This window comes from Ambystoma mexicanum, chromosome 2q (assembly GCF_040938575.1).
Source record: "Ambystoma mexicanum isolate Mex_15411 chromosome 2q, UKY_AmexF1_1, whole genome shotgun sequence".
NCBI lineage: Eukaryota > Metazoa > Chordata > Amphibia > Caudata > Ambystomatidae > Ambystoma > Ambystoma mexicanum.
Genome location: NC_090924.1, coordinates 1,012,046,382 through 1,012,071,997, shown reverse-complemented (window position 1 = coordinate 1,012,071,997; position 25,616 = coordinate 1,012,046,382). Strand labels below are relative to the sequence as shown.

The 25,616-nt window shown below is 44.4% G+C and overlaps 1 protein-coding gene across 1 annotated transcript in view; it reads right to left on the bottom strand.

Annotated features, from left to right (window-relative positions):
• Positions 1-351: 351 nt before the first annotated feature.
• The window catches only part of LOC138569908 (macrophage mannose receptor 1-like), a 745,141-nt gene continuing 719,876 nt past the window's right edge, over positions 352-25,616 (bottom strand). Inside the window, exon 30 of the mRNA XM_069648337.1 lies at positions 352-682. Coding sequence (XP_069504438.1) covers positions 435-682 — 248 coding nt within the window. The 3' untranslated portion in view covers positions 352-434. The remainder of the gene's footprint in view (positions 683-25,616) is intronic.

Genomic DNA, 25,616 nt, shown 5'->3' with positions numbered 1-25,616 from the left:
GGGCTGGGTGGCCCATGGGCACAAGGAGCAGTCAGGGAATTGGAATGGTTTTGGCCTGTGGCTGATGCAAAAGTATCAATCATGTTCAGAGCAACAGGGTGGGGCCCTGGGAGTAAGAAGAGATGAGGGTGAAAACAGGAATACTGAGGGGGCATAAGGGCATCCCCCTGGAGTATCATGCTGGATGCACAACATTGTTCACAGCGGAAAAGAACGTGGCACTGAGAATATGGTATGAGGACTGTGGTTCAACAACGTAGTGAGTTCCTACACAATTCTGTTGAAAGATTCTGAAACTTCACTCTGACAATTAAAAATAGAATACTTTCATTGTTCAGTCATTGTCCGGCGTATTTTCATGGTATATTTATTAAACTGTGCATTGCTGCACACCTGCGTACACTGTTTTTTACATTGGATGATATTTTCGGGCACTAGAGGGCAGCGTGTTCATTCGATTCAATGTCAGTCACAAGGACCTTTGTCTCACTGGTGCTGGGCACAGTGTCACCATTGAAGTATAATGTGTTGTCAAAGTTGTTGTCGGGCGGCGGCAGGACAGATTTTCGTTTATAGAAGAAGTAGGCCGCTAGGATAGCACCGGCTGTAATGATCAGTACCACGGCAACTACAATTCCAGCTGTACCATGGGAAGGCACTGGCGTGTCGTCGATTGTCTTTTCTGTAAAAAAAAAATACATTTGGATTATTTTCAAAAAGTTAATTACACTTATAAAATTCTAGCTACCATATGAGAACAATTGTTTATTGGTTTAATAAATGTTTTTGACAGAATAAGATGAGGTTCCTTTAAAGGGGAGGACACTTGGCAAGGGAGGGCACGTGTGAGCGGGGAGGAATGGGAGGTCACACAAGGGCAGGTTTAGTTCAGGGATGAAGAAGAATACAGAAGGTTAACCACATAAAGGGGATCTGTGTCATTGAATTATAAGGTTTGCCTCGAACAACTGGCTACGAGGCAGCCCCCGCTCACCAGCAGGATTATGCCTGTCCTCTAAGCATCGGAAGGAGAGCAGTGTCAGCGGATGTGGGGCGCAGCCGCTGCAAATGCTTGCTGGCTGCTGGGGGTGTGCTCCGAGATACACGCGCTGCAGGAGAGAAACTGCGGCAAGCGAGGAAGGATTGGCCTCAGCAGAGCCAGTGGTGCGGTAAGGAGAACGCTTGCTGGGATCGTGCAAGTGCGGAGGGGCATGCAGGCGAGGGCCAATGGTCTGTGGCAAGCAGGATGGTGTCCACGGAGCCGGCGGTGGGGTAAGGAGCCCCCCCGCTGGGACCCTGAGAGTGTTGCATCTCGTCGTTATGGTACGACAAGAAAAACAGAAAGAACAATAATAATAAAGTGAATGCAAAGGCAGGAGAGACTGCCTGATCCTGAGATGAGGAGGGGCACGGCAAAGCTGGCAAGGCCTGGGGGGGCGGGGAAGGGAAGAGACAAACACACATAAGTCATTGAAAGGACTTAAATAGAAGGGTGAGACACAGAATAGAAGGCCTGAAAAACGCAAAAAAGGAACAATGTCATTAATAGCAAAGCAAAAAGTAACAAGGACTCCACCCTCAGAGGCAGTAACAAGCAAAGGGGGAAGCACAGTACCCATAAGTGAAAGGATTGTGGATGCACCAGAAGCAAGCTGCATAGGTTGAGGAGGAGCACAAGGACACATGGCAGCCAACTCCACAAGGCCAGGGAGAGGGGCATGAGAGGTGATCCCACTACACCAGCCAAGACTCCCTTGGCAGTCAAGACACCCTGGGCATGGGGTTCATAGACGCAAAAGAAAGAGGTGAAAGCAAAAAGGAATACCACCACCTGAAGGAAGGAACGAACGGTGGAAAGCGACCCAGAGCAAGAGTGTGACCAATCAGCTCAAAAAAGGAAGCCATACCCATGAATAAAAGGGAAACTCATCAAGGATAACTGAGACGGGATAAACAGGGACCAACCCACAAGAGGAGATGGTGGTCAACACACAAGCAACTGCAGTCCCTGGGGTGCAGGTGGAGGCAGGAGCAACAGCTGGCATCATGGCAAGCATGTCATCAGAGCAGCGTTCTTAAGGAGACCACAGCCATTTTCCCTATAAACTCAACATGAACTAGGCCAAACGCGCGAAGAATGAATGGAGGAAATCAACGACTTTATAAGGGCAGTGGGTGACCAAGGCTCACCCAACATGTTGGACATCTTTTACCAACCTGGCAGGGAAATAAATTAAAGGCATCATAAAGACAATCCCTCCACAAGAGAAAACCACATATAGAATGTTGATTGCAGCAGTGAACAGAAAACTGGTAGTGCTGCCAAACCGGGACTATGAAATGGACTCTTTCAATCAATGTGCCCAACTGCCCCATGAGACAATAGGGCAGTTTGTATTCAGACTCCAAAAGAAAATCACGCATTGCAACTTTACAAACTTCTTAGAGGATGAGGCCATCTGACTCAGAATCATAGAGGGGTGCATGTCATCTATATTTCAAAAACATCTGCTGAAAAAACCACTGTTGCTATCAGATATCCGGGACCTGGCCAGGGTTTATGAGAGGGTAGAGGTTCAGGCTGTCGCGATAAAGAGCCCCAGGAAATCGGACAGTGTGGCTGCAATACAAAAGGCACCAACAGCAGGTTTCTGGAGCCAAAGTGGTCCGAGTAGGGCAGGGCAAGGTGGCCCATACCAGAGGTATCATGGAGACCAATAAAGTTATAGATGTGGATTTGAATTTCCCCATCAAGGACAGTGCCCAGCCCTAGGGCAAATGTGCATGAGGTGGGGCAGAGAAAACCACTTTCGGGCGATCTGTAAGGAAAAGGCACTGACCTGCCCAAATTACAGAAACCCTTTTCCGGGGGGCCGGTAGTGGTGCGCCAGAAACCAACCTGGGGATTTAACACCAGAATGTACCACGAACAGACCTTCCAGAAACTACCACAATGAAGGGATATATCACTGCCTCAACCCCAGACCAGGTTCATCAGAGCGATGGAGATACTTACCCTGCCAATGCCGCTACAGTACCATGAGGAGTGAAATTGCCTGCCAACCCTGCTAGAGCTATATGCACGTCATCCTGAAATGTATGACACTGGATACATAAGGGACCTGTATGAGAACCCACCAGGGGATTTCAGGAGGGCTACACCCAAAATGATTGATACAGCAGGGAGTATGTGTGACTAATCAGTGAAGAGGCCGATGATGGCAGAGCCCCACGAGTGACCATCCAGATAGGGGGGTTGAATCACCAATTCATTGTGGACACTGGGGCCACCGTCAATGTAATGACTGCAAACCTCTATCAGACGATAAGTGACCTCTACCCTCTAACTCCCTCCCAGGCGAGGATATTCCAATAGGGTGCAGCGCAACTGCTTCCATCGACAGGACAATTGCGATGTGACCTACACCACAAAGGGCACATAGTATCTGCAATTGTACATGTGATACAGAGTCCTATGACAGGCAGATGCTTACTGAGCTACCATACTGAATCTGCCCTTGCCCTCATCGACATCCATTATGACTAGTCGGAGGTGAAGAAGGGGCTCCCGGCCGGAGAGTGAGGTGAACATGGTGACAGACCAAGAGATGACTATCCAGTGTATAAAAACAGCAATTATGGAACTGTTCGAAGGCATGGGCATGCTCAAAAACTCAGTAATCACACTCCACATGGACCCGACAGTAACCCTGGTGCTCCAACACCCACGCAGAGCAGGATTCCACCTGTAAGCAAGTGTCCAGAGAGCTGCATATAATTGAGTGAGTAGCCCGATGCCATGGGTATTGCCACTGGTGGTGGTGCTAAAAGATAATGGACGACTGCGACTCTGTGTTGACATGTGCATCCAGAGGCAAAGGCATCCTGGTCCGAGCATAGAGGACATGATTATAAGGCTGAATAAGGCAGTGTGATTTTCGAAGCTCAACCAGGGCTATCATCAGCTGGTTATTCACCCTGACTCCAGGCCCATCACTACCTCTGCGACCCACGAGGGGTTATTTTCCTTTACAAGTGACTACATCTTGGAATATCAGCTGCGATGGAACTATTTCAGGAAAAGTCTGTTGGCTGATCTCACCAGTGATGACTGCCTTCAACTACATCGATAATATCTTGGTGTTCCGCATGCTCCGGGACCAACACCACACAGCGCTATTGCAGGTATACAAGATCTTACAAGCGGCAGGCCTCACCCTTATCGGGGTATAGTGTGACATCAGCAAGCCCAGTATGACATTTTTTGGTCACATCTTCTCAGATCGGAGGATGACTGCCGACCCAGACAAAATAAGCACGATAGTGAACTCAGCCCCACCAACGGGCATTTCTAAGCTCAGGTCATTCCTGGGCATGGCAGGCTACTGTGCCTGGTACCTCCCCAACTACACCACCCTTACAGATCTCATCAGAAATTTGCTCAAGAAGTATGTGCTATTTGAATTGGGAGCCAGATGCAGGGAAGCGTTCCGGACCATAAAAGATTTACTTGTCACCAGCTGCAGAATAGAATACTTCGACCCCCTGTGGGAAACGGTGTCCCCCCCTTGGGGCTGGGAGCATTCTTGGCCCGAGTAAATCGGTGGAAATACCCGGACACTGCATTGTTGCCTATGCCAGCAGTGCCCTATCACCAAAGAGAGGGCGTACTTACAGGCCGAGAGGGAAAGCCTGGCGGCAGTTTGGACTTGTGAAAAATGACACCATTTTGTCATTGGCCATCGATTCACCCCGTCACAGACCATCAAGCACTTCTGTCCCTGTTAGGGAATCCAAAGACCAGGATGCGCCCGCGCATAGACAGGTGGGGCATCAGGCTACAGGAGTACGACTTCCACATTGTTCACAAACCGGGGGCAGGGGAGGCGAATCTGGCAGACTACTTTTCCAGACACCGGAAGGACAAGCTAAAGACATCCTCGAGAGAGAGGCCGAACACTGTATGCAATACCTGTCATAGATCGCACTTCCCCCGAACCTCACCCTGACAACATTCATCGACAAGAGCAGACTAGACGCAACCATCAAGGCTGCAGTTCAGCTCACCGACACAAACAAATGGAGGAACCACAGACAAGAACTGCAATAGAATAAAGAGGTGGACATGAAAGAGATTGAAAGGATGACCAAGGTACAAGGTTAGCTGGCCACAACTGAGCAGGGGATTGTCTTGAGGGGCAATAGCCTGGTATTACCCAAAGCCATGAGAAAGTCAGTCATCAACCTGGCACACGAGGGCCATAGGGGACTGGCGAACACATAAAAGATACTATACAATCAGGTTTGGTTCCCCTACATGGATGCAGTGGTGGATGGCATACTAGCACACTGCCAAGCCTGTCATAGGGCAGCGGCAAACACATCTCCGTTCCCCCTACAGATCATGCCACTTCCCAAGGGTCCATGGCAACGAGTAGCAATAGACTTCTGTGGGCCCCTGGAAGAAGAGGACACACCTGCTGATGGCAATGGATGAATATTCACAGTTCTCAGTGGCAAAGCTAGTGCAATCAACAACATTCCACACTGTGGTGGGAGTCCTAGACAAACGGTTCAGTGAGTGGGGCATACCGAACATAGTGAAAACAGACAACGGAACCCCATTCCGAATCTATGACTTCAAGAAGTTTGCAGCACATTCGGGGCTCCAGCACCAGAAAATGATACCACCCTTGCCCAAACCGAACGGGATGGTGGAACAATTCATGTCCACCATCAAGCAAAACCGGCAGAAAGCTCTCGATCAAGTGACATTTCCCAAAGCCTTGTGCCAGATGCTGAGAAGATACCAGAGTACACCACACAAGGCCATAGGAAGGCCCCAACAGAGATAATGATTAGATACAAGCTCTGAACCTGCCTGTTGTAGATTGAAGATTGCACGGAGGAACATGATGCAAAATTCTGTAATTGAGGCTTGGAGAGGAAAAGCAAAGCAAAGATATGGACTGACCAATGAAGAGGACAGAGGGAACCACCACTACCCATTCGAGGACAAGTTCTGGTCTGTCAGAGACAGCAGAGAAAGACTGATACTCGGTATAACCCCAAGCCATTTCAAGTAACAAAAGTCAAAGGATCCATGGTCACTGCGGCAAGGGACGGATGTGACATAACTCAGAATGCTGCCTCCTTCCACACACAGCACGTGTCAGATGCTGAAACCATGGAACCACCAAGCGGAGATGAAGAACAGACAAAGACAATGGAGGGAATACCAGAGGAGAGACCGGCAGAACCTTCAATGTCGAACCTGGAGGAGACTGTTGAAGAGGGATCAGGAGAGACTTGCAAATCTCCCGGGTGCCCCACTGAGTCATTCAAAACCCTCATGGCTCATCAAACAGATATGAGCCTCTGAGAACCACAACTTCCTCAGACACTCCTGCCACCACACAGGCTACTCCTGTGGGGCAGAGGATCCCTGTGGCAGCCTTGCAGGCCATACAGAATGTGCTGTTGACCCGAGGGTCACAGTACTCTGTTTTTACTGCAAGGAACCGATATACAGTGGGGGAGCAATTTTGAAGTGCTTTCTAGGCCGTGATCAAGGAGGATGAGAAAAACTGCCTCTTAGCTTAAATGTAAGGCCCGCTCAACATCTTCCCCTGTTCACCTGCCACTCCGTCTCTGTGGTTGGTGCCCCTTCCCTCCCCCACCTTACCTTGCCTCTCTTGTAAAAAACAAAAAAAGCAAGAAAATACAAAATCACAAAAAACAAATAAAATGGCTTCCTGAATATTTCAAAGATAATATAATAGGTAGATGTAGTTGTAAAAAAAATAAGAAGAATAAATACAAGTAGAAACATATTTAATTATAAGTGTTAGTAATAGTCAGTGCTCACAACTAAATTTACAAATCTCCTTACCACAATACCATCACATGAACACATTTTTTTCTATCCAAAATGATCTCATATCAAACAAAGTATGTGCTCATGTGCATTGTGATAGTATAGAATCTACACATTCGAAGTTTGCTTAATTTCTGAAAATAATCAGTTGCCTATACTACTTAATTGTATACCACATGTTACATTTAAAGAACAAAGGGCACACTACAATTTACTGTGTAAGTATGAAATAGGTAGATATATGGTACACAACAAAGCACAGATGACATATTTCAAAATGTAATGAATCCAACCAGTGATATCAGTTATGTCATGTATAATGTAATAAGTGATGTCACCAGTGATGTTATCAGTGATCTCATCATTGTGGTCATATGCTGTGCAGCAGGGATTTCAAAGTTAAAGTGTAGTTGCTTCAAATGCACGTGCTGAATTTCAAGGAGTTTGTAGTGTAACATCTGATCACCTTAACTCTCTCTTAACTAACGTTCTTTCACAGAATTTCAAGGGTTTTGTTATACTATAGTTTCTTTTGAACCCACTAGCCATGGCATTTGGCCTTGGCAACTGTACTTTTTGCACCAATATCTTTTTTGGGATCCAGATGCCACAGCCTTTGTCCTTGGCCAATGTACTTGTTGAACAAATATGTTTCTTTGGGCCCAGTAGCCATGGCCTTTGGCCATGACCATGTTGCACCAATATGTTTCTTTGGGGCCCGCTAGCCATGCCCTTAAGCCGTGGCCACTGTACATTTTGCACCAATACATTTCTTTTATCTCCACTAGCCAATGTCTTTGTCCCTGGCCTTTGGCACAAAGACCCATTACCCTTGACCTACTAGATGTGATCACTGTAGGTGTAAAAATTCTTTTTTTTCTACTGCCTTCTGATCCCCGCGGGCTTTCCACCGTTATTGGCAATGAACTACAGATACAGTGGCAGTAAACTACCCATGCCCACGGTATTCCCCTGGCAATTCGAAAACGTTCAAAAATACTTCCCGGTCCTCTCAGGCACTCACCAAGTGCCCCCTCCTCTATCCATGGCCCCAATTTCCCTCGTTGCTTTTTAACTCTCTGGCCCTCTCCCATTACACCCTTTCACTCTTTTGCTCATGTGATGCATTTTCTTTTCCGAGCGTGTCTTCCGTTGTAGCTGTGGGAATCTTGCAAAATTCCCCCAGTGTTCTCCCAATAATCTGAAAGTGTTAGAACTGTAACTGGCTCCCCAGATCACCGCCAACTCTCCAATTTCACATGGTATTCTCTTTCCTCCTCCCCACCTCTTGCCTGATGCATCGTTTTTCCTTCTCCAAATAGCTTCTTGAGCACTTTTCGTTTTTGCATTACCCCGGTAAATGCTTGCATTGAGCAAAAAAAATGCCTGCTTTTCATTTCTGAAAAGCCACTCTGCTGCAAAGCACCATGGGAGATAAAGATATTTTTCTGGAAGCAGAAGGCTCCCCCTCCCCGGTGAAATATTTTTAAAGCTACTGGACAGATTAACCCCAAAACTGTCCCGGAAATTAAGTCAAGGCTTCGTGCCCACATTTGTTCTTACTTGGTCCAAATCGAGCAGTTTTTGTGCTTCGGCGCTTTGGCTTTACCAAATGTGGAATTTTTTTCTATGGGAAAATGAATGGGAGTATTCTGAAAATAGTGTTTCTTTGCTTTCTTAGTAAAGTTTTTATTTTTTAATGAATTGTTCCTAAAAGGTCAGGTCTGGGGGGGCCGTGACAACATTTTTGTTGGGAAAATGTCATTCAAATCTGTCATGCTAATCTAAAGTTATTAGCAATATAATTTTTGGATTTCCTATGACGCAAGGCTTTCACCTTAACTATAGGGCCGAGACCGCCACCCTATAATAAATATAAATATATATATATATATATATATATTCAGTTGAAAAAACCTTAGTTAAGAGAGAGTTAAGGTGATGAGAGACTCAGAATCATGACTCTTTCAACGATTCCTCCCCCAGGACTGAAAGCCCAACAATCCCCACAGTAATGCATTACTGTTAAAAATGCTAACTCAATGCTAGCCTCTGGCTTCTCCTGAACTCTGTAAAGTGCTCCACTACCTACGGCCAGGTTTGCGCTATAACCAATACAATACATCAGATTTAACGCAACAAACCCCTAAAATTCAGCACTCACATTTGAAGCAAGTCCACCTTAACTTTGTGCTCCCTGTTGCACAGCATATCACCACAATGATGACATCACAGATGAAATCACAGAGGACATCACTGATGACATTATTCATGATATCACCAATGAGATCAATAATTACATCAACTGTGAAATTATAGATTAAATAAGTTAAAATATCGTTGTCGACCTCTTTTGATATATATTTTATTTTATTACACTTAACAATAATAACAACATGGCAAGGAACAATACACTGATACAGAAATATGATATGATATGAGTATGTGTGAAGCATTCATTTTTTGTATTGATCAACTTATAAACTTTAAAATAAAAATATATAATTTATGTAAATGGTTGAATTTCGTGTATTAGTAACCAATTTAAATACTTCATGCTTAGTACAAAGAAGGTGAAGACCCGTGGCATCATATTGGATGCAGAATTGAAAATGAACCAGCACGTTTCTCAGATTTGCTCTTCTTGTGGCCTGATTAATAAACTGCTCTATCACATCCGACCGTTCGTGTTGCATAAAAATGCATCTGTCCTGGCCTCTGCCCTCGTAATCTCCCATTTATTGCAAAAGCCTGTTGAGTGGCTTCTCCCAGTCTAACCTAGCTGCATCACAGTTCGTCCAGAACGAAGTAGTTTGTGCTATCTCTGGCTTAGCCAAACGCGCCCATATAACATCGTCAAGGCGGGAACTGCATTGGTTGCTCGTGCAACATTGAAATACACATAAGATTCTCATAAGTGCGTGAGCAATACAGCTCCAATGTACCATATGGACCGCCTAAAAGCATATGTTCCTTTTCTCAGTCTTGGATCCAAGGATCAATCCAGACTTGTGCAGCCTAGGTTTAGGCTGGTGAAGTCTGGTGGATCTTGTTTTGATGTGCAAGGGTCGATAGCCTGGAATGTTCTCCCTACTGTTCTTAGAAAAGTTGAAACGACAACCGAGTTGAAGAAGAGGTTGAAAACTCACCCCTTCAACCTCCCTCTTGATTGAGCTCCTCATTACAGTCTCTTCTGGCTAACTTGGCCGCTCTACGTGTTGCGCCTGGTTTGTTCTGTGTGTGCCCTGAGGCCTTTAGGCATGTGGTGCATTATAAACGTTTAAATAAATAAATATAAATAAAATTGTATGTATAAACACTTATAACATGCTACTACATGCACACCTAATACAAATGCATTTACTACACCTAACATGTAGACGACATGTACATAGGACACATGCATCTATGACATGTGCACCAAAGACACATGCTCCTACCACACATGCTCCTAACACACACACTCTTATGACACACACTTACTGCATACTCTTATGACACGCTCTCTAATGACACACACTCCTATGACATGCGCTCCTACAACACACACTCATATAATACATGTTCCAATGACAAGCACACCTACTACATACATGCCTACTACACATAGAATGTGGATGTATGACAACTACCACAGACTCTTAAAATACACACTTACCACACACTCTTACGACACACACTCCTACCACACACATTCTTACAACACTTACTCCTACCATGCAGGTGCCTACAAAATGTGCTGCAATCACGTAAGCAGATCTTATGAATTTTATAGTTGGTACATTCCAAAATTAACATTGGCTGAAAACTCACGTCAAAGGCAAGTGACAGCTGACTTTGATGTCAGTTTTAAAATAAAGAAATAAACGTATACAATATGAAAAATCTCAACTTTTCATACGAAAATGTACACTTTAGGAGGCATAAAGTGAATAAACAGAGCAGATGTGCTTTTTATATTAAAACTGTACATGTACATTTGTGATATTAACATTGTGTATATGAGCACTGATAACATGCTCCTATGACACGGGCATCTAATATACACACCCATAATACACATAAGATGTAAACGTACGACAAGTGTTCTCACATGCACATACGACATGTGCACCCATGACACGTGAACCTATGACCCATGCTCCTACAACACATGCTCCTATGACACACGCTCCTATGACACACGCTCCTACGACACACACTCTTAGGACCTTGAGTCCTGTGGAGTCATCACTGATCCCCAGCCTAGAATCCCCTCCCATGTGGCCAGGGGACAGCAGCCGCTACCTGATCCTGGCCATGGGGATGATATTATGAGTGTGGGTCAGACGGGGGGAGATCGCTGTCAGGGCGATGTGGTGATCACATAAGTGGTTTTCTTCTCTTCCAAATGAAAAAAAAAAATCCTAGAATTCCTAAATTCCTAAATGCTTGGTGTCACTTTGAAATCCCTCTCATTGTAAGACCCCAAAACCCCTTTCTGCAAAACAATCTGAGCAGAATACCATTCCTACCTCGTATACATATAATACTTAACATCTCATGTCTTTGATGGTTGTGACTTAAACCAAAATTCAAAACATTTTTCAAAAAAGTTCAACGTGTGGACTAATTGTTGCAATAGCAATCAGCTGTGATGGACATTTAAACAGGCTGAATACCTTCAATTGAGAAGTGCAGGTGGAGAAGAGAGATCTAGAGCGGGCGAAGTGGGAAGCGGAACTGAAGGCAGAAGCAGACGCACAGAGGCGGAGAGGGGCAGGCGTTGCCAAACAACCGCGTGTGAGCACAACTTACCGGAGGGAAGTGAGACTGGAAGAAGTGATAAGGTCATTGGGGAGCTAACTCAAGAACTCTTAGGTTTAAATATGGCATCTCCCCCTGCTCTCAAATCTCTCCTAGAGAGCATCATTGAGAGCAAACAAACCAGGGCAGATCAACGTCATCAGGAGAGCTTTGACCAGTTAAGGGTTGGCCCAGATAGTCGAACCCTCCTACATGGAGTGTTGCAGCCATATTGAGAGGGGGAGAGGGGGAGGGCTTGGGACCTTCTTCATGACTTTTGAAAGGTTGTTGACCCAATTCCAGTGGGATGACTCCCTTAATGCCTGCTACTTGGCCACTCTATTAAATGGAGAGTTACAACTATCCTATCATATATTCAATGCGAGCGGCACTACCAGCTTTAGAGAACAAAAAAACACCCTATCGGGAAAGGTTGGGCAGACAGAGTATTTCTTTCAGAGGAAACTCTGGATTACTCATTTACTTCTGAATGAGACCCCTTTGGAGTTAGCCAGGAGGATCCAGAATTTGATGAACCAGTGGCTGCGAAGAAAAAACATACCAGAAGTTCTGTAAATACTGGAAATACTCACCTTAGAGTAATGTGTTAATGCTTTGTGTTACAATGCGAGCTCAGGAGGCAGCATGGTGAGTCCTTAATCAACTTTATTAAGTTGCAGGCACATAAGATACAGGTAGGACATCAGGTACAGGCAAAGGTAGCAGGATCTTACGTATTGCAGGGGGAGCCCACTGGCTCTCACCACCCAGGCTACATCTCTCATTCAACTGCCCTAGGTGGAACCCAAACCAAATCACAACTTTCTGTGCTCATGCATGTGCACCTGCAATACATTCCATGACATCACAGCTTCACAGGTTCAGGTACACAGAAAAACCAAAGGGAAAGGAAACAGGATATAACCAATATAACACATTGCCCCCTCGTCCCCAGAGAGCCATATTACAACAACCTTAGCCCTCTTTGGAGACGACTATCCAAATGGCGAAGCCCATTCTAAGGCATTCAAATTCCCCAGACAACAACATGGGAAACCCCCTGAACCTTGACCAGACCTTCTTGTAGGAGCCCTCACCCTTCCAAAATCAAGTGGAAAGAGATTTCACCCCTCTTTTCCCCAAAAAAGGAACTAAGAGATAGGCAGGACACCAATATATTTTACCACTTCCAAAGAACCAACCCGTAGAACCTAGGGAGATAGGTTGGACAGGAATAGAGAGTGGAGAGAGTGGGAAGAACCCCAATCCAAGAACGCTGAGGAGGCTGACTGACGTCCTCTTGTGCCACAACACCCCCTTTCAAGTTTGTGAAAAGGTACCAGTCAATACAACCTGGCCTAATGCCTTATTGGGCTCAGACAGCTGTAAAACTGCAATGGTCTGTCCACAGGTGCTACAGTTGGGTGAGGCAGTGAAAATAACTTGCATCCATGGAGATGCAGAGGTATACCCAAATGTCCCACTCACTGCAGATGGCATGGTAGACCCCACAGCCCTGATACAAGACTTTGTCCCAGGTGTACCAAACATGGTTATTATAGGGACCGATTCCCCAGCATTTCCTGACCTCCTTCAACTGAATCCCACTGAAATAAACCTATGGAGATACTGCTGTTGTCATCATGGGAGGAATTCCCAGAAGGTGACAATGAACTACCAAGGGTTTGGGAGAGAGGTGTTTTTACCCGAGTAGCCAAACCAATAGTGAGGGGCTCCAATTTAAGGGAAGGGGTATGTGACAAATCCAGGGAATTCATCCCTGCTCCCCCAGCGGGAACCACTCCAATTGGGACTGGGGAGGTGAGCCCACTATGCAATATCCCTTAGGGACAGGGTAAGCAGGATCTCACTGGGGTTGACCCACCTTTAGGGAACAAGGCTTCCCAAAGCAGAGATGCTTCCATACCTCCCTATAATGCTGAGTCCCAAAGGTTTGTAGGGTATATGGCAGCTGAACTGTGTCATAATATGCAGGGCCATTGAAAGGGGATTGGCTTGGTTTCTGACCATGTTCTGTTGACTCCCCATCTGAAGCCCAGGACCAATGGGGTCTTCTCTCTCATTCCAGGGATGAACTAAAAAGGCTCAGGCCCACGCACAAGAGGAGAGAGCTAATCCATCACTGGAGTCGAGTATTCTGGGCCGGAGCACAGAGGAGGGACTATTTCCCTTGAGCAACCTGGAGGCATGACCCAATTGAAGCTCTGGTGGGTGGAGAGCCCACAGAACACCATGCTGTCAAACCCGGGAAAGAGACAAAGAGCCTAGAGCCGCCTGAGCAAAGGAAGAAGCAAACCACTGGCACAGTGGTTTAATGGCTTCCAATTCACACAATGCCAAAGTCCAGCCCACGGAGACAGGGGGACACGAGGATGAGGATCTGACAGTAAGGACATTGGAGTTGCAATCCACAGCAGCTGAAGATGCCACCCACCCAATACGCACCGCCATAGGAATGCAGGTATGCAGCCAAATAGCGGAATCGCGAGGAAGCAGGAAAAGCACAGCAGGAGCCCGTAAGGGGCTGACAAAAATAATGGCCTAAGAAGATGTACAAGTGAGAATAACCCATGAGGTATTGACACTAAGAATATCCCAATAAGGGGTGAAGCCAGAATCAGAAGCCCATGAGGGGCTGTGAGGGAAACACTATGGGGGAGTGAAACAGAACGAACAACCTCATTTGAGGCTGATAAAGAGCATATCCTATCAGGGGTGAATCCGAGACCAGAATCCTAAGGCCAGAGAGGCCAAGAAACCTACAAAGGGCTGACAAAGAGAATTGTCTACGAAGGGCTACGAGTGAGAATAACCTGCGAGGCATTGATGCAAAGAATATCCTAAAAACGGGTGGAGCCAGAACTAGAAACCCATGAGAGGCTGTAACTGAAAACACTCTACAGGGGAGTTGAAGGGAACAAAGAAGCCTGCGAGGGGCTGATAAACAGAATGCCCTAAGAGGGGGTGAATCTGAGACCAGACTCCTAAGACCAGAAAGGTCACTGGTCCTATGAAGGGCTGAAAATGAAAGCACCTCACATAGGGAGGGTGGGTGAAGGCAGAAAAACAGTGATATGAAGGGTCCGTTAGCTCAGATCCAGCTAAGAAAAATACATACGATATCCCATTCTCCCATTTTAGCAGAGTGAACCAGAGACTTAGTGTGGAAGTCAAACCAAACAAGCTAGCGAGTGCCAGTCACTTCTATGTGGAAGCTAACTTTTTGAACAATTAGAACTATTTGCTTGGGGTTCACAAGTAACATTCTCCAAGAGAGAGAAACGACTCAAAGGACTGAACTTTGAACTTGAACATTATCAACATGCTGGGGCTTGAAAGAGAAGAACCAGAGAGGGAACTAGGAGGGTGAGGGGCAGAAACCAGCCACCCGAAGCCAAAGTATAATGAAACCAACTTACTTAGGGCGATTTACATTGTTTCGTTTTAGTGGTAGGGCAAGCATTGGTTAGAATAGGATTGGACAGAGGACACAATGTATGCACGACATACTGACAAGCACACGTTTGTTATTTTCTTTGAAGTTAGGGAAGCTCCATCTTATATATAGAGACAGTTGAGGTATTCCTTCCTTTAACAAACACCCTTAAATAATGTCTTCTTGTCCGTCTACTATGTCTGACTTACCACATCATGTAAACATTAGTAACAATGATTACAATACAATTTTCAAATGGGGATGTGAACAAGATAGCCGGAATCTAATTTCCACCAAGGTGTTGTTGGAACAGCCATGTCTTCCATTTTCCACCAATGAAGATTTGGAGAATTCTGGATTGACACTGGGATGGATTTCCAGAGGACGGGAGCATAGCATGAGAAAGACTGTTTCCCAGTTTCTTCCATGTGAGCTAGTCTAGTTTACCGCCTGTTGACATTCTTAATGCAAGATGACAATGTGCAATCCAATGTTTGCAGTTTGTCTGCTAGGTACCCCAGCGTTATGTTATTTTATGTTAGGAAAACCTGTATAGTCCACATTCACCATAAGGTATCTTGGCGCTAGGATACTTAGGATGGACAAACCCATCGTTCTAAAAAAGGAGAGTTCTTAAAAGATGGCAAAATTGCAGGTGGTTCTGTATGCTCCGCAGGGCCTTAGGCAGATCATTCCAAAGAGTTCCTGCTACCACGGAGAAAGCCCTACCCCCAACCTGTGTTCTTCGAAATGTGGGAATGACCACAAGATTGGCCATCCTAGATGGCAGCAGGCAGGTAGGGATGTAAGGTCAACATTTTGCCTGCAAGTAATCTGCCCCTTGAAGATAGAAAGCCTGGTGGACCACGCGGAGGGCTTTGAAATGAATCCTTTTTGCCACTGACATCCAATTCAGAGAACGAAGGACTGGGCTGATATGAGCTCTATAAGGGAGACCGTGGTCACCCTGGCGGCCATATTTTGCAGCCTCTGTGACCTCTGGATCAGGCCCTTCAGCTGAGCTAGTTAGAGAGCATTGTAGTAGTCGATGCGGCTAGTGATCAGGGATGCCACTACCTGAGGGCGGAGATTTGCAGGCAGAAAAGGAAGTATCTTCCGCAGTACGAAAATGAGATGGCTGCATGGTCTGTCCTGTTGAGCGCAATGTGGTCTGCTGTGCCTAGGATGGGGAAAAGGATAGGATGATGTTCAGGGTATAACCCCTAATGTGTGTGAGGGCTAGTATGCATTGCGTTATATCCAGAAATTCATTCCTGGACCAGTTGGAATTCCCAGTGTTTTTGGGTGCTTGGATTCTGGTGTTTCCAAGAAATATGTTGGTTACTTCAGGGACTGAGGCTGTTGAAAGTAACTCTGTAATCTAATGTTGGATGGTACCACATCTTTGAGTTGGTCTGCAGTTGAGGTGGGAAGTGGCACAGTACTTGTGTGATAGAGGGAATTGACTAGTGAGAGTTTCCATTTAATCGAATGGTGATTGTGTATCATGCGAGGCCAGTCAATTTTCTGGATGCCTGACACTCTTTTCCTGTTTTCCCTGACTGGTCTACTTGTTTGATGCTGAGTCCAGGTTGAACAACGACATCAACGATGTGGGAGGAGGTCAGTAGGTTTCGGTAATGAAAACAGCATTGAGATTAATGGCAGTGATTAAGTCTGACATGTCTGTTATGTGTCAGACTGCTGAGTGGCCCTTATTCAGCATTGAACGGTGTGAGGGAGAATAGCAAACATTGACTAGGGGTAATGGGAAAGGTAGGCTGCGTTAAATGTGCAGTGTGGATGACTGAGTTTGTCAGGACAGTTCTTGGAGAGTGTGGGAAAGAGCCGAGTTTCGTGAGGGATCAGAAATGTGAGGCTGGCAACTCTGTGAGGTTTTTCATATGATGCCATTGTATTAACTTAAAAGGGTTTGATGAATGTCTCACTATCCCTACCCTTAAGAGGATTTCCCTGCCTATCAAAATAAACTAAAGGAAACACTCTAACAAAAGGAATCTGTCCCTCACACTTATACATACAACAAACATGTGAAGCGAATAGATGCAATTTAGATCAAATAAACTAGTAGTTATATCCAATATAAGCTTAATAACTCTTTATCCTTGTAATATAGGCAATGTTCCCTTCCCCAGATTCAATGCAGGACTCAACAGTTCAACAATTAGAAAAGATCTGTTATACAAAAATGTTCTAGTGATGAGATTCTTCTTGCTCCAAAATTACTCCACTTTCTGCTTCATCTAATGGCCGCACCTGAGAGGACCCTTTATGCTCACCAGTCCCTCTCAGGTTTGTTTCATTAAAATCACAACACTGCACCTTGCAGTCTAGTGCCTCCAAATCTCTCTTGCTCATCCCAGTATTTTGGGCATTGTGGGACTTGAAGTCCCCAATGTTCAAACTACCTTTTTCTTTCCGTACAATATTTTTAAATGCACTTCCTTCACTTCTATTATTGATTATATTTTCAGGAGAAATGTTAAAAGGAGTCTATGATTTATCAGAACTTAGAATGGTAATGTTCTGATGTCCACATTCTTGAGGACTACAAGAGTTCCTACGTTTATAGATGTGCGCAACTTTAGGAGGGGGAGTTTTATTCCAAACAAATGATTGATTAGGACAGTTTTCGCCACCCACAGAATGAATAACTTTGGAATAAAAAATCTCATTCTGACAACAAGCCATTACATATTCTGGCATCACTGATATCTCTTCCTTTGAGGAAGACAAATACTGCATCTCACCCAACTGAGTCCTCCTATTTGCTTGGGACACTTCTCCCAGGTGATACCACCTCCAGGGTTAGGATCAGGTGTGGGCTGCCTTCCCCTGGCCACCTGGGAAGAGACTTTAGGTACGGTTTCTGTGAGGACTCTGCAGGAATCATCACATACCCCTCCCCTAAAGACCTGACTGCCCGGTCCAGGTTCTTTTGCCCCTACTAGGACTTCAGCCTTCCCCGCATTCTTAGAAGGTTTACCTGTTTTCAAATTCCATACTGGACCTTCTGAAAATGTCTCTTCTGGTGTGCAATAGCTTTGGGGAGAATATGAAGAAGGTATTTACTTTGTCTTTTTGTCAAGGGGTTTGACAGATTTCACTTTTATTTGTGCCACTCTGGAAATCCATTCAACAAAAGGTGGAACCTCACTACCCAGAATCATTGAAGTGGGACGGTTAGGTATTACTGCCACTAATACCGATAGTGCCTTTCCCAAAATGGTAATATTACGTTTAGTTAAGGGATAGCCCTCTGCCTGTCCGTGAACAGAACCTATATTTCGATGTCCTATGGTTTCACAATCTGTAGGAAGAATGGTAGGTTATACTGCCGAACCTTTGCTCCCTGTGTCTAACTGAGCCCGGATTGTTTTCCCCTGAAGTACCATGGGAACCTGATAACTATACTTTTCCCTGGTACATAACATCAAATTGGGTTTTTCGATGGACATTGTTCTCGTAGAATGGTGAGAGATGCTACTTTCACGACAATGGGTATACATAACGTTGGCATAGCAAAACACAGTGCTCATTTTGTCTCTCTGCTCTAATTTCTGCTGTGATGGTAAGGTAGAGCTTTCTAGTTTATTGAATGGACAACGTTTTATTGAATGACCGAGTTTCCCATTAGAAAAACACTCCTGTTCTCGGGTCAGTATGCGATAGGGAACCCACATTCCTGCCATGAGATGAAGTTCATCTTCACTTTCCCCTTCTATCAAAGGAGTCTCTACACCTTCTCCTCCTACTATGAGGGTCTCCTCTTTGTCCAGGGGAGTATTGTCTGAAGTGGTGACTATATCATTTTGGGACTGAGAGACTTTGCAGTATTCTGTCTCTGAAGAGCAGGAGACTATTTTAGGTAGAAGGGAAAAGGAAAGCTGTTGTCTCCCTTGTCGGGCACCCTGATTAAAGAGGTCAGAAGTTATTACACTTTTTGAAGAATATAGCGGCACAACCATAATTTCAGAAGCATTATAATTCCCTGTTTTGCCAGGAAGACAGAGTACCTGCATCATTGCAATTTCAGGAGTTTTGCTCTCTTCCCTTGGTAGTTTTGACTGTGTCTAGTCGTAACCGGTCAGAACTTTTCTCTGCCTCTAGCTTTGAGTCATACAAAAAAACCTTGTTGGCACTACTTCCCATCATGTTGTTTTCCCAGGTTCACTCCATCTCCCTGCCTAATGTCAGGCTGGGACAGAGAGTTCCATGGGGTTTCATACACCAAGAGTCCAGCCAGATCGCCCCTCTTAATTTGTATTGGTTTGTACGACAAATTCAAAAGGGATTTCCTTTCCACTGAACAGAAGAGGCAACACCCTTAACCTCCCTTTTCATCTAATTCCATCAAGGGGTATAAGATAGACAACTGAGCTGGATGGAACTCCTACCTTAAGCTCTACAGGGTTGATTATTTTGTGCATAGTGGGTATTTGGTACAGCTGGGGAAAGAAAATATTGTATGTGTTCCCCTCCACCTGTTTCCTAGTGGGGAGAATGGCTTGGTTGGTTAGTGTTTGAAAAGTGACCCTCATAATACAAAGGTACATAAGTAAGGGCCACACGATTTCTTTCTAGAGGTTCTAGCTCACTGGTAGAAAATTTGACAGGTCTAGATCTCTCCTCGGTCACAAATGTTATGGGACTGGACCCTCCGCTGGGAGAGGTGATGTTATTACCCTCATTCCAATATAACAACTGTGGGGCTAGTATCTATCATACTCATGCAGGATCATCAGTTTGTATCAGCTGATTCTGATCCCACTTCTGACACTATATGTGAGGGGTCAGAAACGTGAGGCAGACAACTTTGGAAATATTTTCATGAGATTGCATTTTATCAACTTAAAAGGGGTTGATAAATGCCTCACTATCCCCACTCTGAAGTGGATTTCCCTGCCCATCAAAATGTACTAAAGAAAACGGAATCTGGCCCTCAGACTTATACATAGAACAAACATATCAAGGGAATAGATGGCAATTCAAATAAAATAAAAAAATCAGTTATATCCAATATGAGCTTAATACCGGTTTCTCGTTGAAATCTGGGTAATTTTCCCTAACCCAGATTCAAAGCAGGACTTTGTATCAACAGTTCAACCATTCGGAAGTTTTGATTTACAACAAAGTTCTGGTGATGAGAGTCTTTTTGCTCCTAAATTCTCTCACTTAGACTTTCCAACAGTTCAAAAGAAATAATGACTCTTTGTCTCTCCACTTGTAGCAAAGAGTTAATCACACCTCCTTCTTAGGAAACAAAACACTTCCACAGTTCATCTTTAGCAACAGCAAAGTTTTGTCAGGATGATTTCACAATGATTCACAGGATTTTGACGTGGCCTTGCCACTTCTTCTTCTCCACAGTCTTTAGCCACAACACAGTACTTCAATGAAATTTACCTGGCCCACTCACCTCCCTGGTCTACCACCAAAAGGTTCCTGCCCTGGTATACTCGCCTTTCAGGACTAAAGAAACTCCTAACACTGCTACAAGTACATCCATGGTAAAGTTTGCTTCAAACAACGTTGTAAAGTCTTTTGACCTTCAACAACATCAGCAGTGAATGAAGGACATGAAACACATTGGTGCTGTTTATGCCACATGCAATGCTGGTCATGCTCCTCTCATCCTCAATGCTTTCTATCAAGAGGACTGCTCTCCTGCCACAACAAAGTATTTTGGTTTTCAACAATATCAGTATCAACAACTTCAGTTTGCACTAATTATTCTGGGAAAACATGAAACACATTCATGCTGTCTGTTCCACCCTTGTCATTGCCACATGCAATGCAAATTATGCTCCTCTCCTCCTGAAAACGTTGGAGGGCAGCTACTCTGCCAATCCTGTTTTCCCCCACTTGCATGAACAAAATCCTGAAAATGGCTTTTTATCACACTTGCTCTTCTTTGGATTAGATAATGCTTGTTTGGGTCTTTAACAACTATTGCCTCTTCCACTCTCTGGCAATAGGGGTTACAATTGGTTTGCTTCATAATTGTCATCTCTTGGCCATGGCAATATTGATTCTTATTTACTTGCATTAGCTTTGCCTTTTCTTGGCTTTGGCATTGGTAGTTGTAACCGTCTTTTAATATTGCCCTATTTTGATTTTGGCAATTACTTCAACATTTGAAATTTCAATGATAACCTTTTCATTCTGCCACTTTAGCTGTTTTGTATGACTTTGGTATGCAAAGTTATTTTTAGTCTGCCACGTTAGTCTCTTTACAGTAGTTTGGTATTCAATTATTCAATATTTCCAATAGTGGCGAGTGGACGATTACGGAGCATTCCAGGGTCACACAATATCAGTTAACTCACTGGGTGCTGCATAGGCACCCGCTCGCTCCGCTGCCACTGACACTTCTGTTTCCTCAACTTCCCGCTATAAGTTAAGCTGCCTTCTTCTGCTTATCGCGGCCCATGCCGGTCGGGAGCGTTCCTCGCCCGCGAGCCCTCCGGTGCTCGCCTGCCACCTTATTACAAGTCACGTTGGGGAAAGCTTCTTGACTTAACACTTCCCACCGCGCACCCTCTGCAATCAGGCTCATCAAGGGTAGAGACTCTCACAAAACTGACATCGGCTCCACAAACAGCATTAGTCTTGGCAGCTCGGCTTCCCTTTAACCTCTGCTGCCACTGCAACGTGGAGTCCCAACAATTACTCCACCTTCTGCTTCATCTAATGGTCTGCAACTGAGGGGGCCCTTTATACTCACCAGTCCCCCTCAGGTGTGGGTATTAAAATCACTAGACTGCACCACTTCCATTATTGATTATATTTTCAGGAGGAATGTAAAAAGGAGTCAATGATTGGTTTGGAATCAAAGGAGAGTTCACTTTATCAGAACTTGGAATGGTAATCTTCTGATGTCCACATTCTTGGGGACTATACAAGTTCTTACCCCTATAGAAGTGGGCAACACTTTAGAAGGGGGGGGTTATGCCTAAAAAATGATTGATTAGGACAGTTTTCGCCACCCCCTGAATGAATAACTTTGGAACAGAAAATTTCACTCTGAGAACAAGCCATTACATATTCTGGCATCCATTACATGTCTTCCTCTGAGGAAGACAAATAATGTGTCCACCTGTTCCCTTGGGACCCTTCTCCTCCCAGGTGATCCTCCCAGCTAATACCACTCCCAGGGTTAGGATCACTTAGCAGCTGCCTTCCCCTGGCCACCTGGGAGGAGACTTTAGGTAGGGTTTCAGGATTCATCACATTTTCATAAATTGATGTCTTACTAATAGCAGGGTGCATAGAGTCGGACACTGCAAGAATCTAAGTGGCCCTACGGGGCGGTGTCCTGGTTTTCATACATACTTTTCTGGGGATGCCCAGTGATGAAGAACCCCTAAGAATAACTGCTTAAATAAAGCCTCCGGTGAGTCTGGTCAGCAGTGGATGGCAGACAGAAAGCAGGAAGAGCAAGTTCATATGACGTTCTCTCAACACATCTGCTGCTGGAGGATCGATCAACTTCATTGGTGTCCCTTAAATGAAGCCTGAGGTGAGATGAGTGAGTTCCCATGTGAGACTGTTGTTTCTCCCCAATTAAGAATTTTTTTAGAAGAAGCCTCTATTCTTAATTCCTATCAATCAGGCTTCCGACCATCTATGGGGATGGAATCAGTGCTGGTTTTCATTGATGACCTGACTAGAATCTAGGACCATGACAACGTGGGCTTCTTGATCCTCTTGGATCTGTCTGCAGCACTCAACACCATTGATCATGTCATTCTGTGTTGGAGGTTTGGTCGTTGAATCGTTTAATCTTTTCTCTCTGACCGAACCAGATACTGTCACTCCCTCTGTTTTGATCCACTTTGTTCTCTTGTCTGGACTACTGCAAGGGTCTGCTATTTACCCCCTTCTTTTTAATATTTATGTGCACCCATTAGCTAACCTATTCTAGAATCGTCAGTTCTACGCTTACTCAGACGATACTCAGCTAATCCTCAGAGTGATCAAAATCTTAGTGGAGCTGTATCTCGTCTGCAGAGCTGCCTGGCTTTCATCCACCTGATTTAAGACAACCTGCAGTTTCATCAGCTTTCATGGGGATTTTGGACTATTGTAATGGTACCCTGTTGGCTCAGCCGAAGGGTTATCTAAAAAGACTACAGATTGTGCAGAACTCGGTAGCACGTTTAGTAGCTTCCGAAGTATGCCCATGTTTCACAAGTCCTGAATAGACTTTGTCGGCTCCCTGTTGAGGGCAGGGTAAAGTTTAAGGCCCTTTGCCTGGTACATTTGGCGATCCATGGTCAAGGAGCATTCAATCTTTAAGAGAAACCTGTTCCATATACCGCAAGCAGAGATCTGCGCTCAGCTAATCATCATCTTCTCGTTGTCCTGCGCATTAGGAAGGTAACCATCAGGAGTTGGGCCTTTTCAGTTGAAACCCGTTCACTCTGGAATTCGCTTCCTCTGGCTCTTAGGTGTATTGGTTATCATGTTGATTTTCATAGGGCTCTCACAGCATTTCTCTACCCTCAATATTTGATGGGTCCTGTTCCTGCTTCCGACTTCTTCCTGCAGGTGTTATCCTGTCCACAGGGCCAAGATACCTTTGGGTCGTGCACTAAACCAAGACCATGTAATATAACATAATATAACATAAGTGACCTGCTCTCACCTCATCTGTTGCAAGAGGCTGGATTGACTTGAAAGCAATTAAATAACACATTAATAAATATAAATAAATAGGATTTTAGAGCCTCATGCCAAGTAGATATCATTAGTCACTGACACTAACGCGTCTAAATACCTTTACCTTTTGTCATGTGGATTTACATGGACCGGATCACGTACTGCATTTTGGAACTCTGCAGTTCAGAGAGTTTGGTCTTTAGAATGTTACTTTATGGAGATTCTCAGATTTCTGCCTGGAAATTCTGTGAGGATGAAGAAGAGGGGAAAGAGGATGCCTTCCTTTTCCATTAAAGTCTAGGTACCAGACAGCCACACATTTAGGAGTTTGACCTGTACTGATGGAGAGAGAACGATGTGGGAGCAATGATCAAATGGGGCTTCACAGTTCAGGCCCATGGTGGTGCCACCACCACATGGGTACCTATTCCAACACATCCATACGGAACATAAACGCAGAGTAGTTTCTCACCCCATTTCCAATAGTCACCTGGTAACCCATTGAAGATTAACCTGTGTCAGAAACGTTTCTAAATATTCAGTTTCCTGGTAGTGTAAAAGAGTATTTTTGGGGTAAAATCTTGTATGACTAACATAGAGGGTGAACTGATAGATGTGATTCAAACATAACAATACAGAGAATACATTGAGGCTTGATCAAATAGTCAGAATGTGAAATGAAACCATTATTAACTCCACAACATATTTAAAATATAGAAGCAACCCTTAAGTAAATAGCATATATACATATAACTATTTCAATCGGTTGAGGGCTTCAGAATAGAGTAAATATTTTAGAAACATTTTACATTAGTAAACATTGTGAAATGAAAACCGTATTAACTCCACAACATATTTAAAATTTAGAAGCAACCCTTAAGTAAATAGCATATATATATATATATATATATATATATATATATATATATCTATTTTAATCGGTTGAGGGCTTCAGAATAGAGTAAACATTTTAGATATAATTTTGCATACTTTCCACAAAATTCAAAGACCAGTAAAGGTCCGTAAAGTATTATCATTTAACTGCTTACGTTCCATATAAATCAAGCTTTAAAATGGAAGTGACAAATATATTCATGAATTGCTCAAATGACAGTCTCAATGTTGATCTATGAGGAGAGTTCAAATACAAAGATGACCATTGAAGTTCCTCTGCAATTCAGAGTATTCACGGAGGGTGAATGGGATGGCAAGAGCTCAGACAGCACAACACTGAGGGCATGCTGTACTGATGAACACAGGCAAGGTGGAGCAGGGATTTTAGATTTTAAATGTGGCATAGGTAGAGTTATTGTGTGTCTGTGCATATTCTGGCAAATGCAGGTTGATAATGTTTTCTTCTTCTTGTTGGCCCTTTATCCAATGGTTAAGAGCGTTGGACTAAGGCTCAGACTTCACACTAGTCTCTTGAATGCAAAAAAAATGAACAGTTCAATGTTTTGGACCGGTTAAGACTGCTAATGACTTCGTAGGGTTTAGATAATCCCTTTCCTTTCTAGTTGGTCTCAGGGTGCATTTAAAGGTAGCTGACTACTTGGCCCCCAAGGTTGACACTCCTCCATGTTGTCTGGAAATCAAGGGGAGCCAGACTCAAGTTAGAAGACTGGTGTATGTAAAGAGGTTATAGCAGCTCTGCGCTGTAGCTCCTGGTAGCTAGCAGTGTGTTCAGAGTGAAGGATTCACAACACAGCAAGAGTGTTCAAGGCAGGTCATGAGATTATTATTGATTAGTTATTCCACACTTAATGCCATACTTCTCCAGCTTCTAAACACCAGGCCGCAGATCGAACCTAT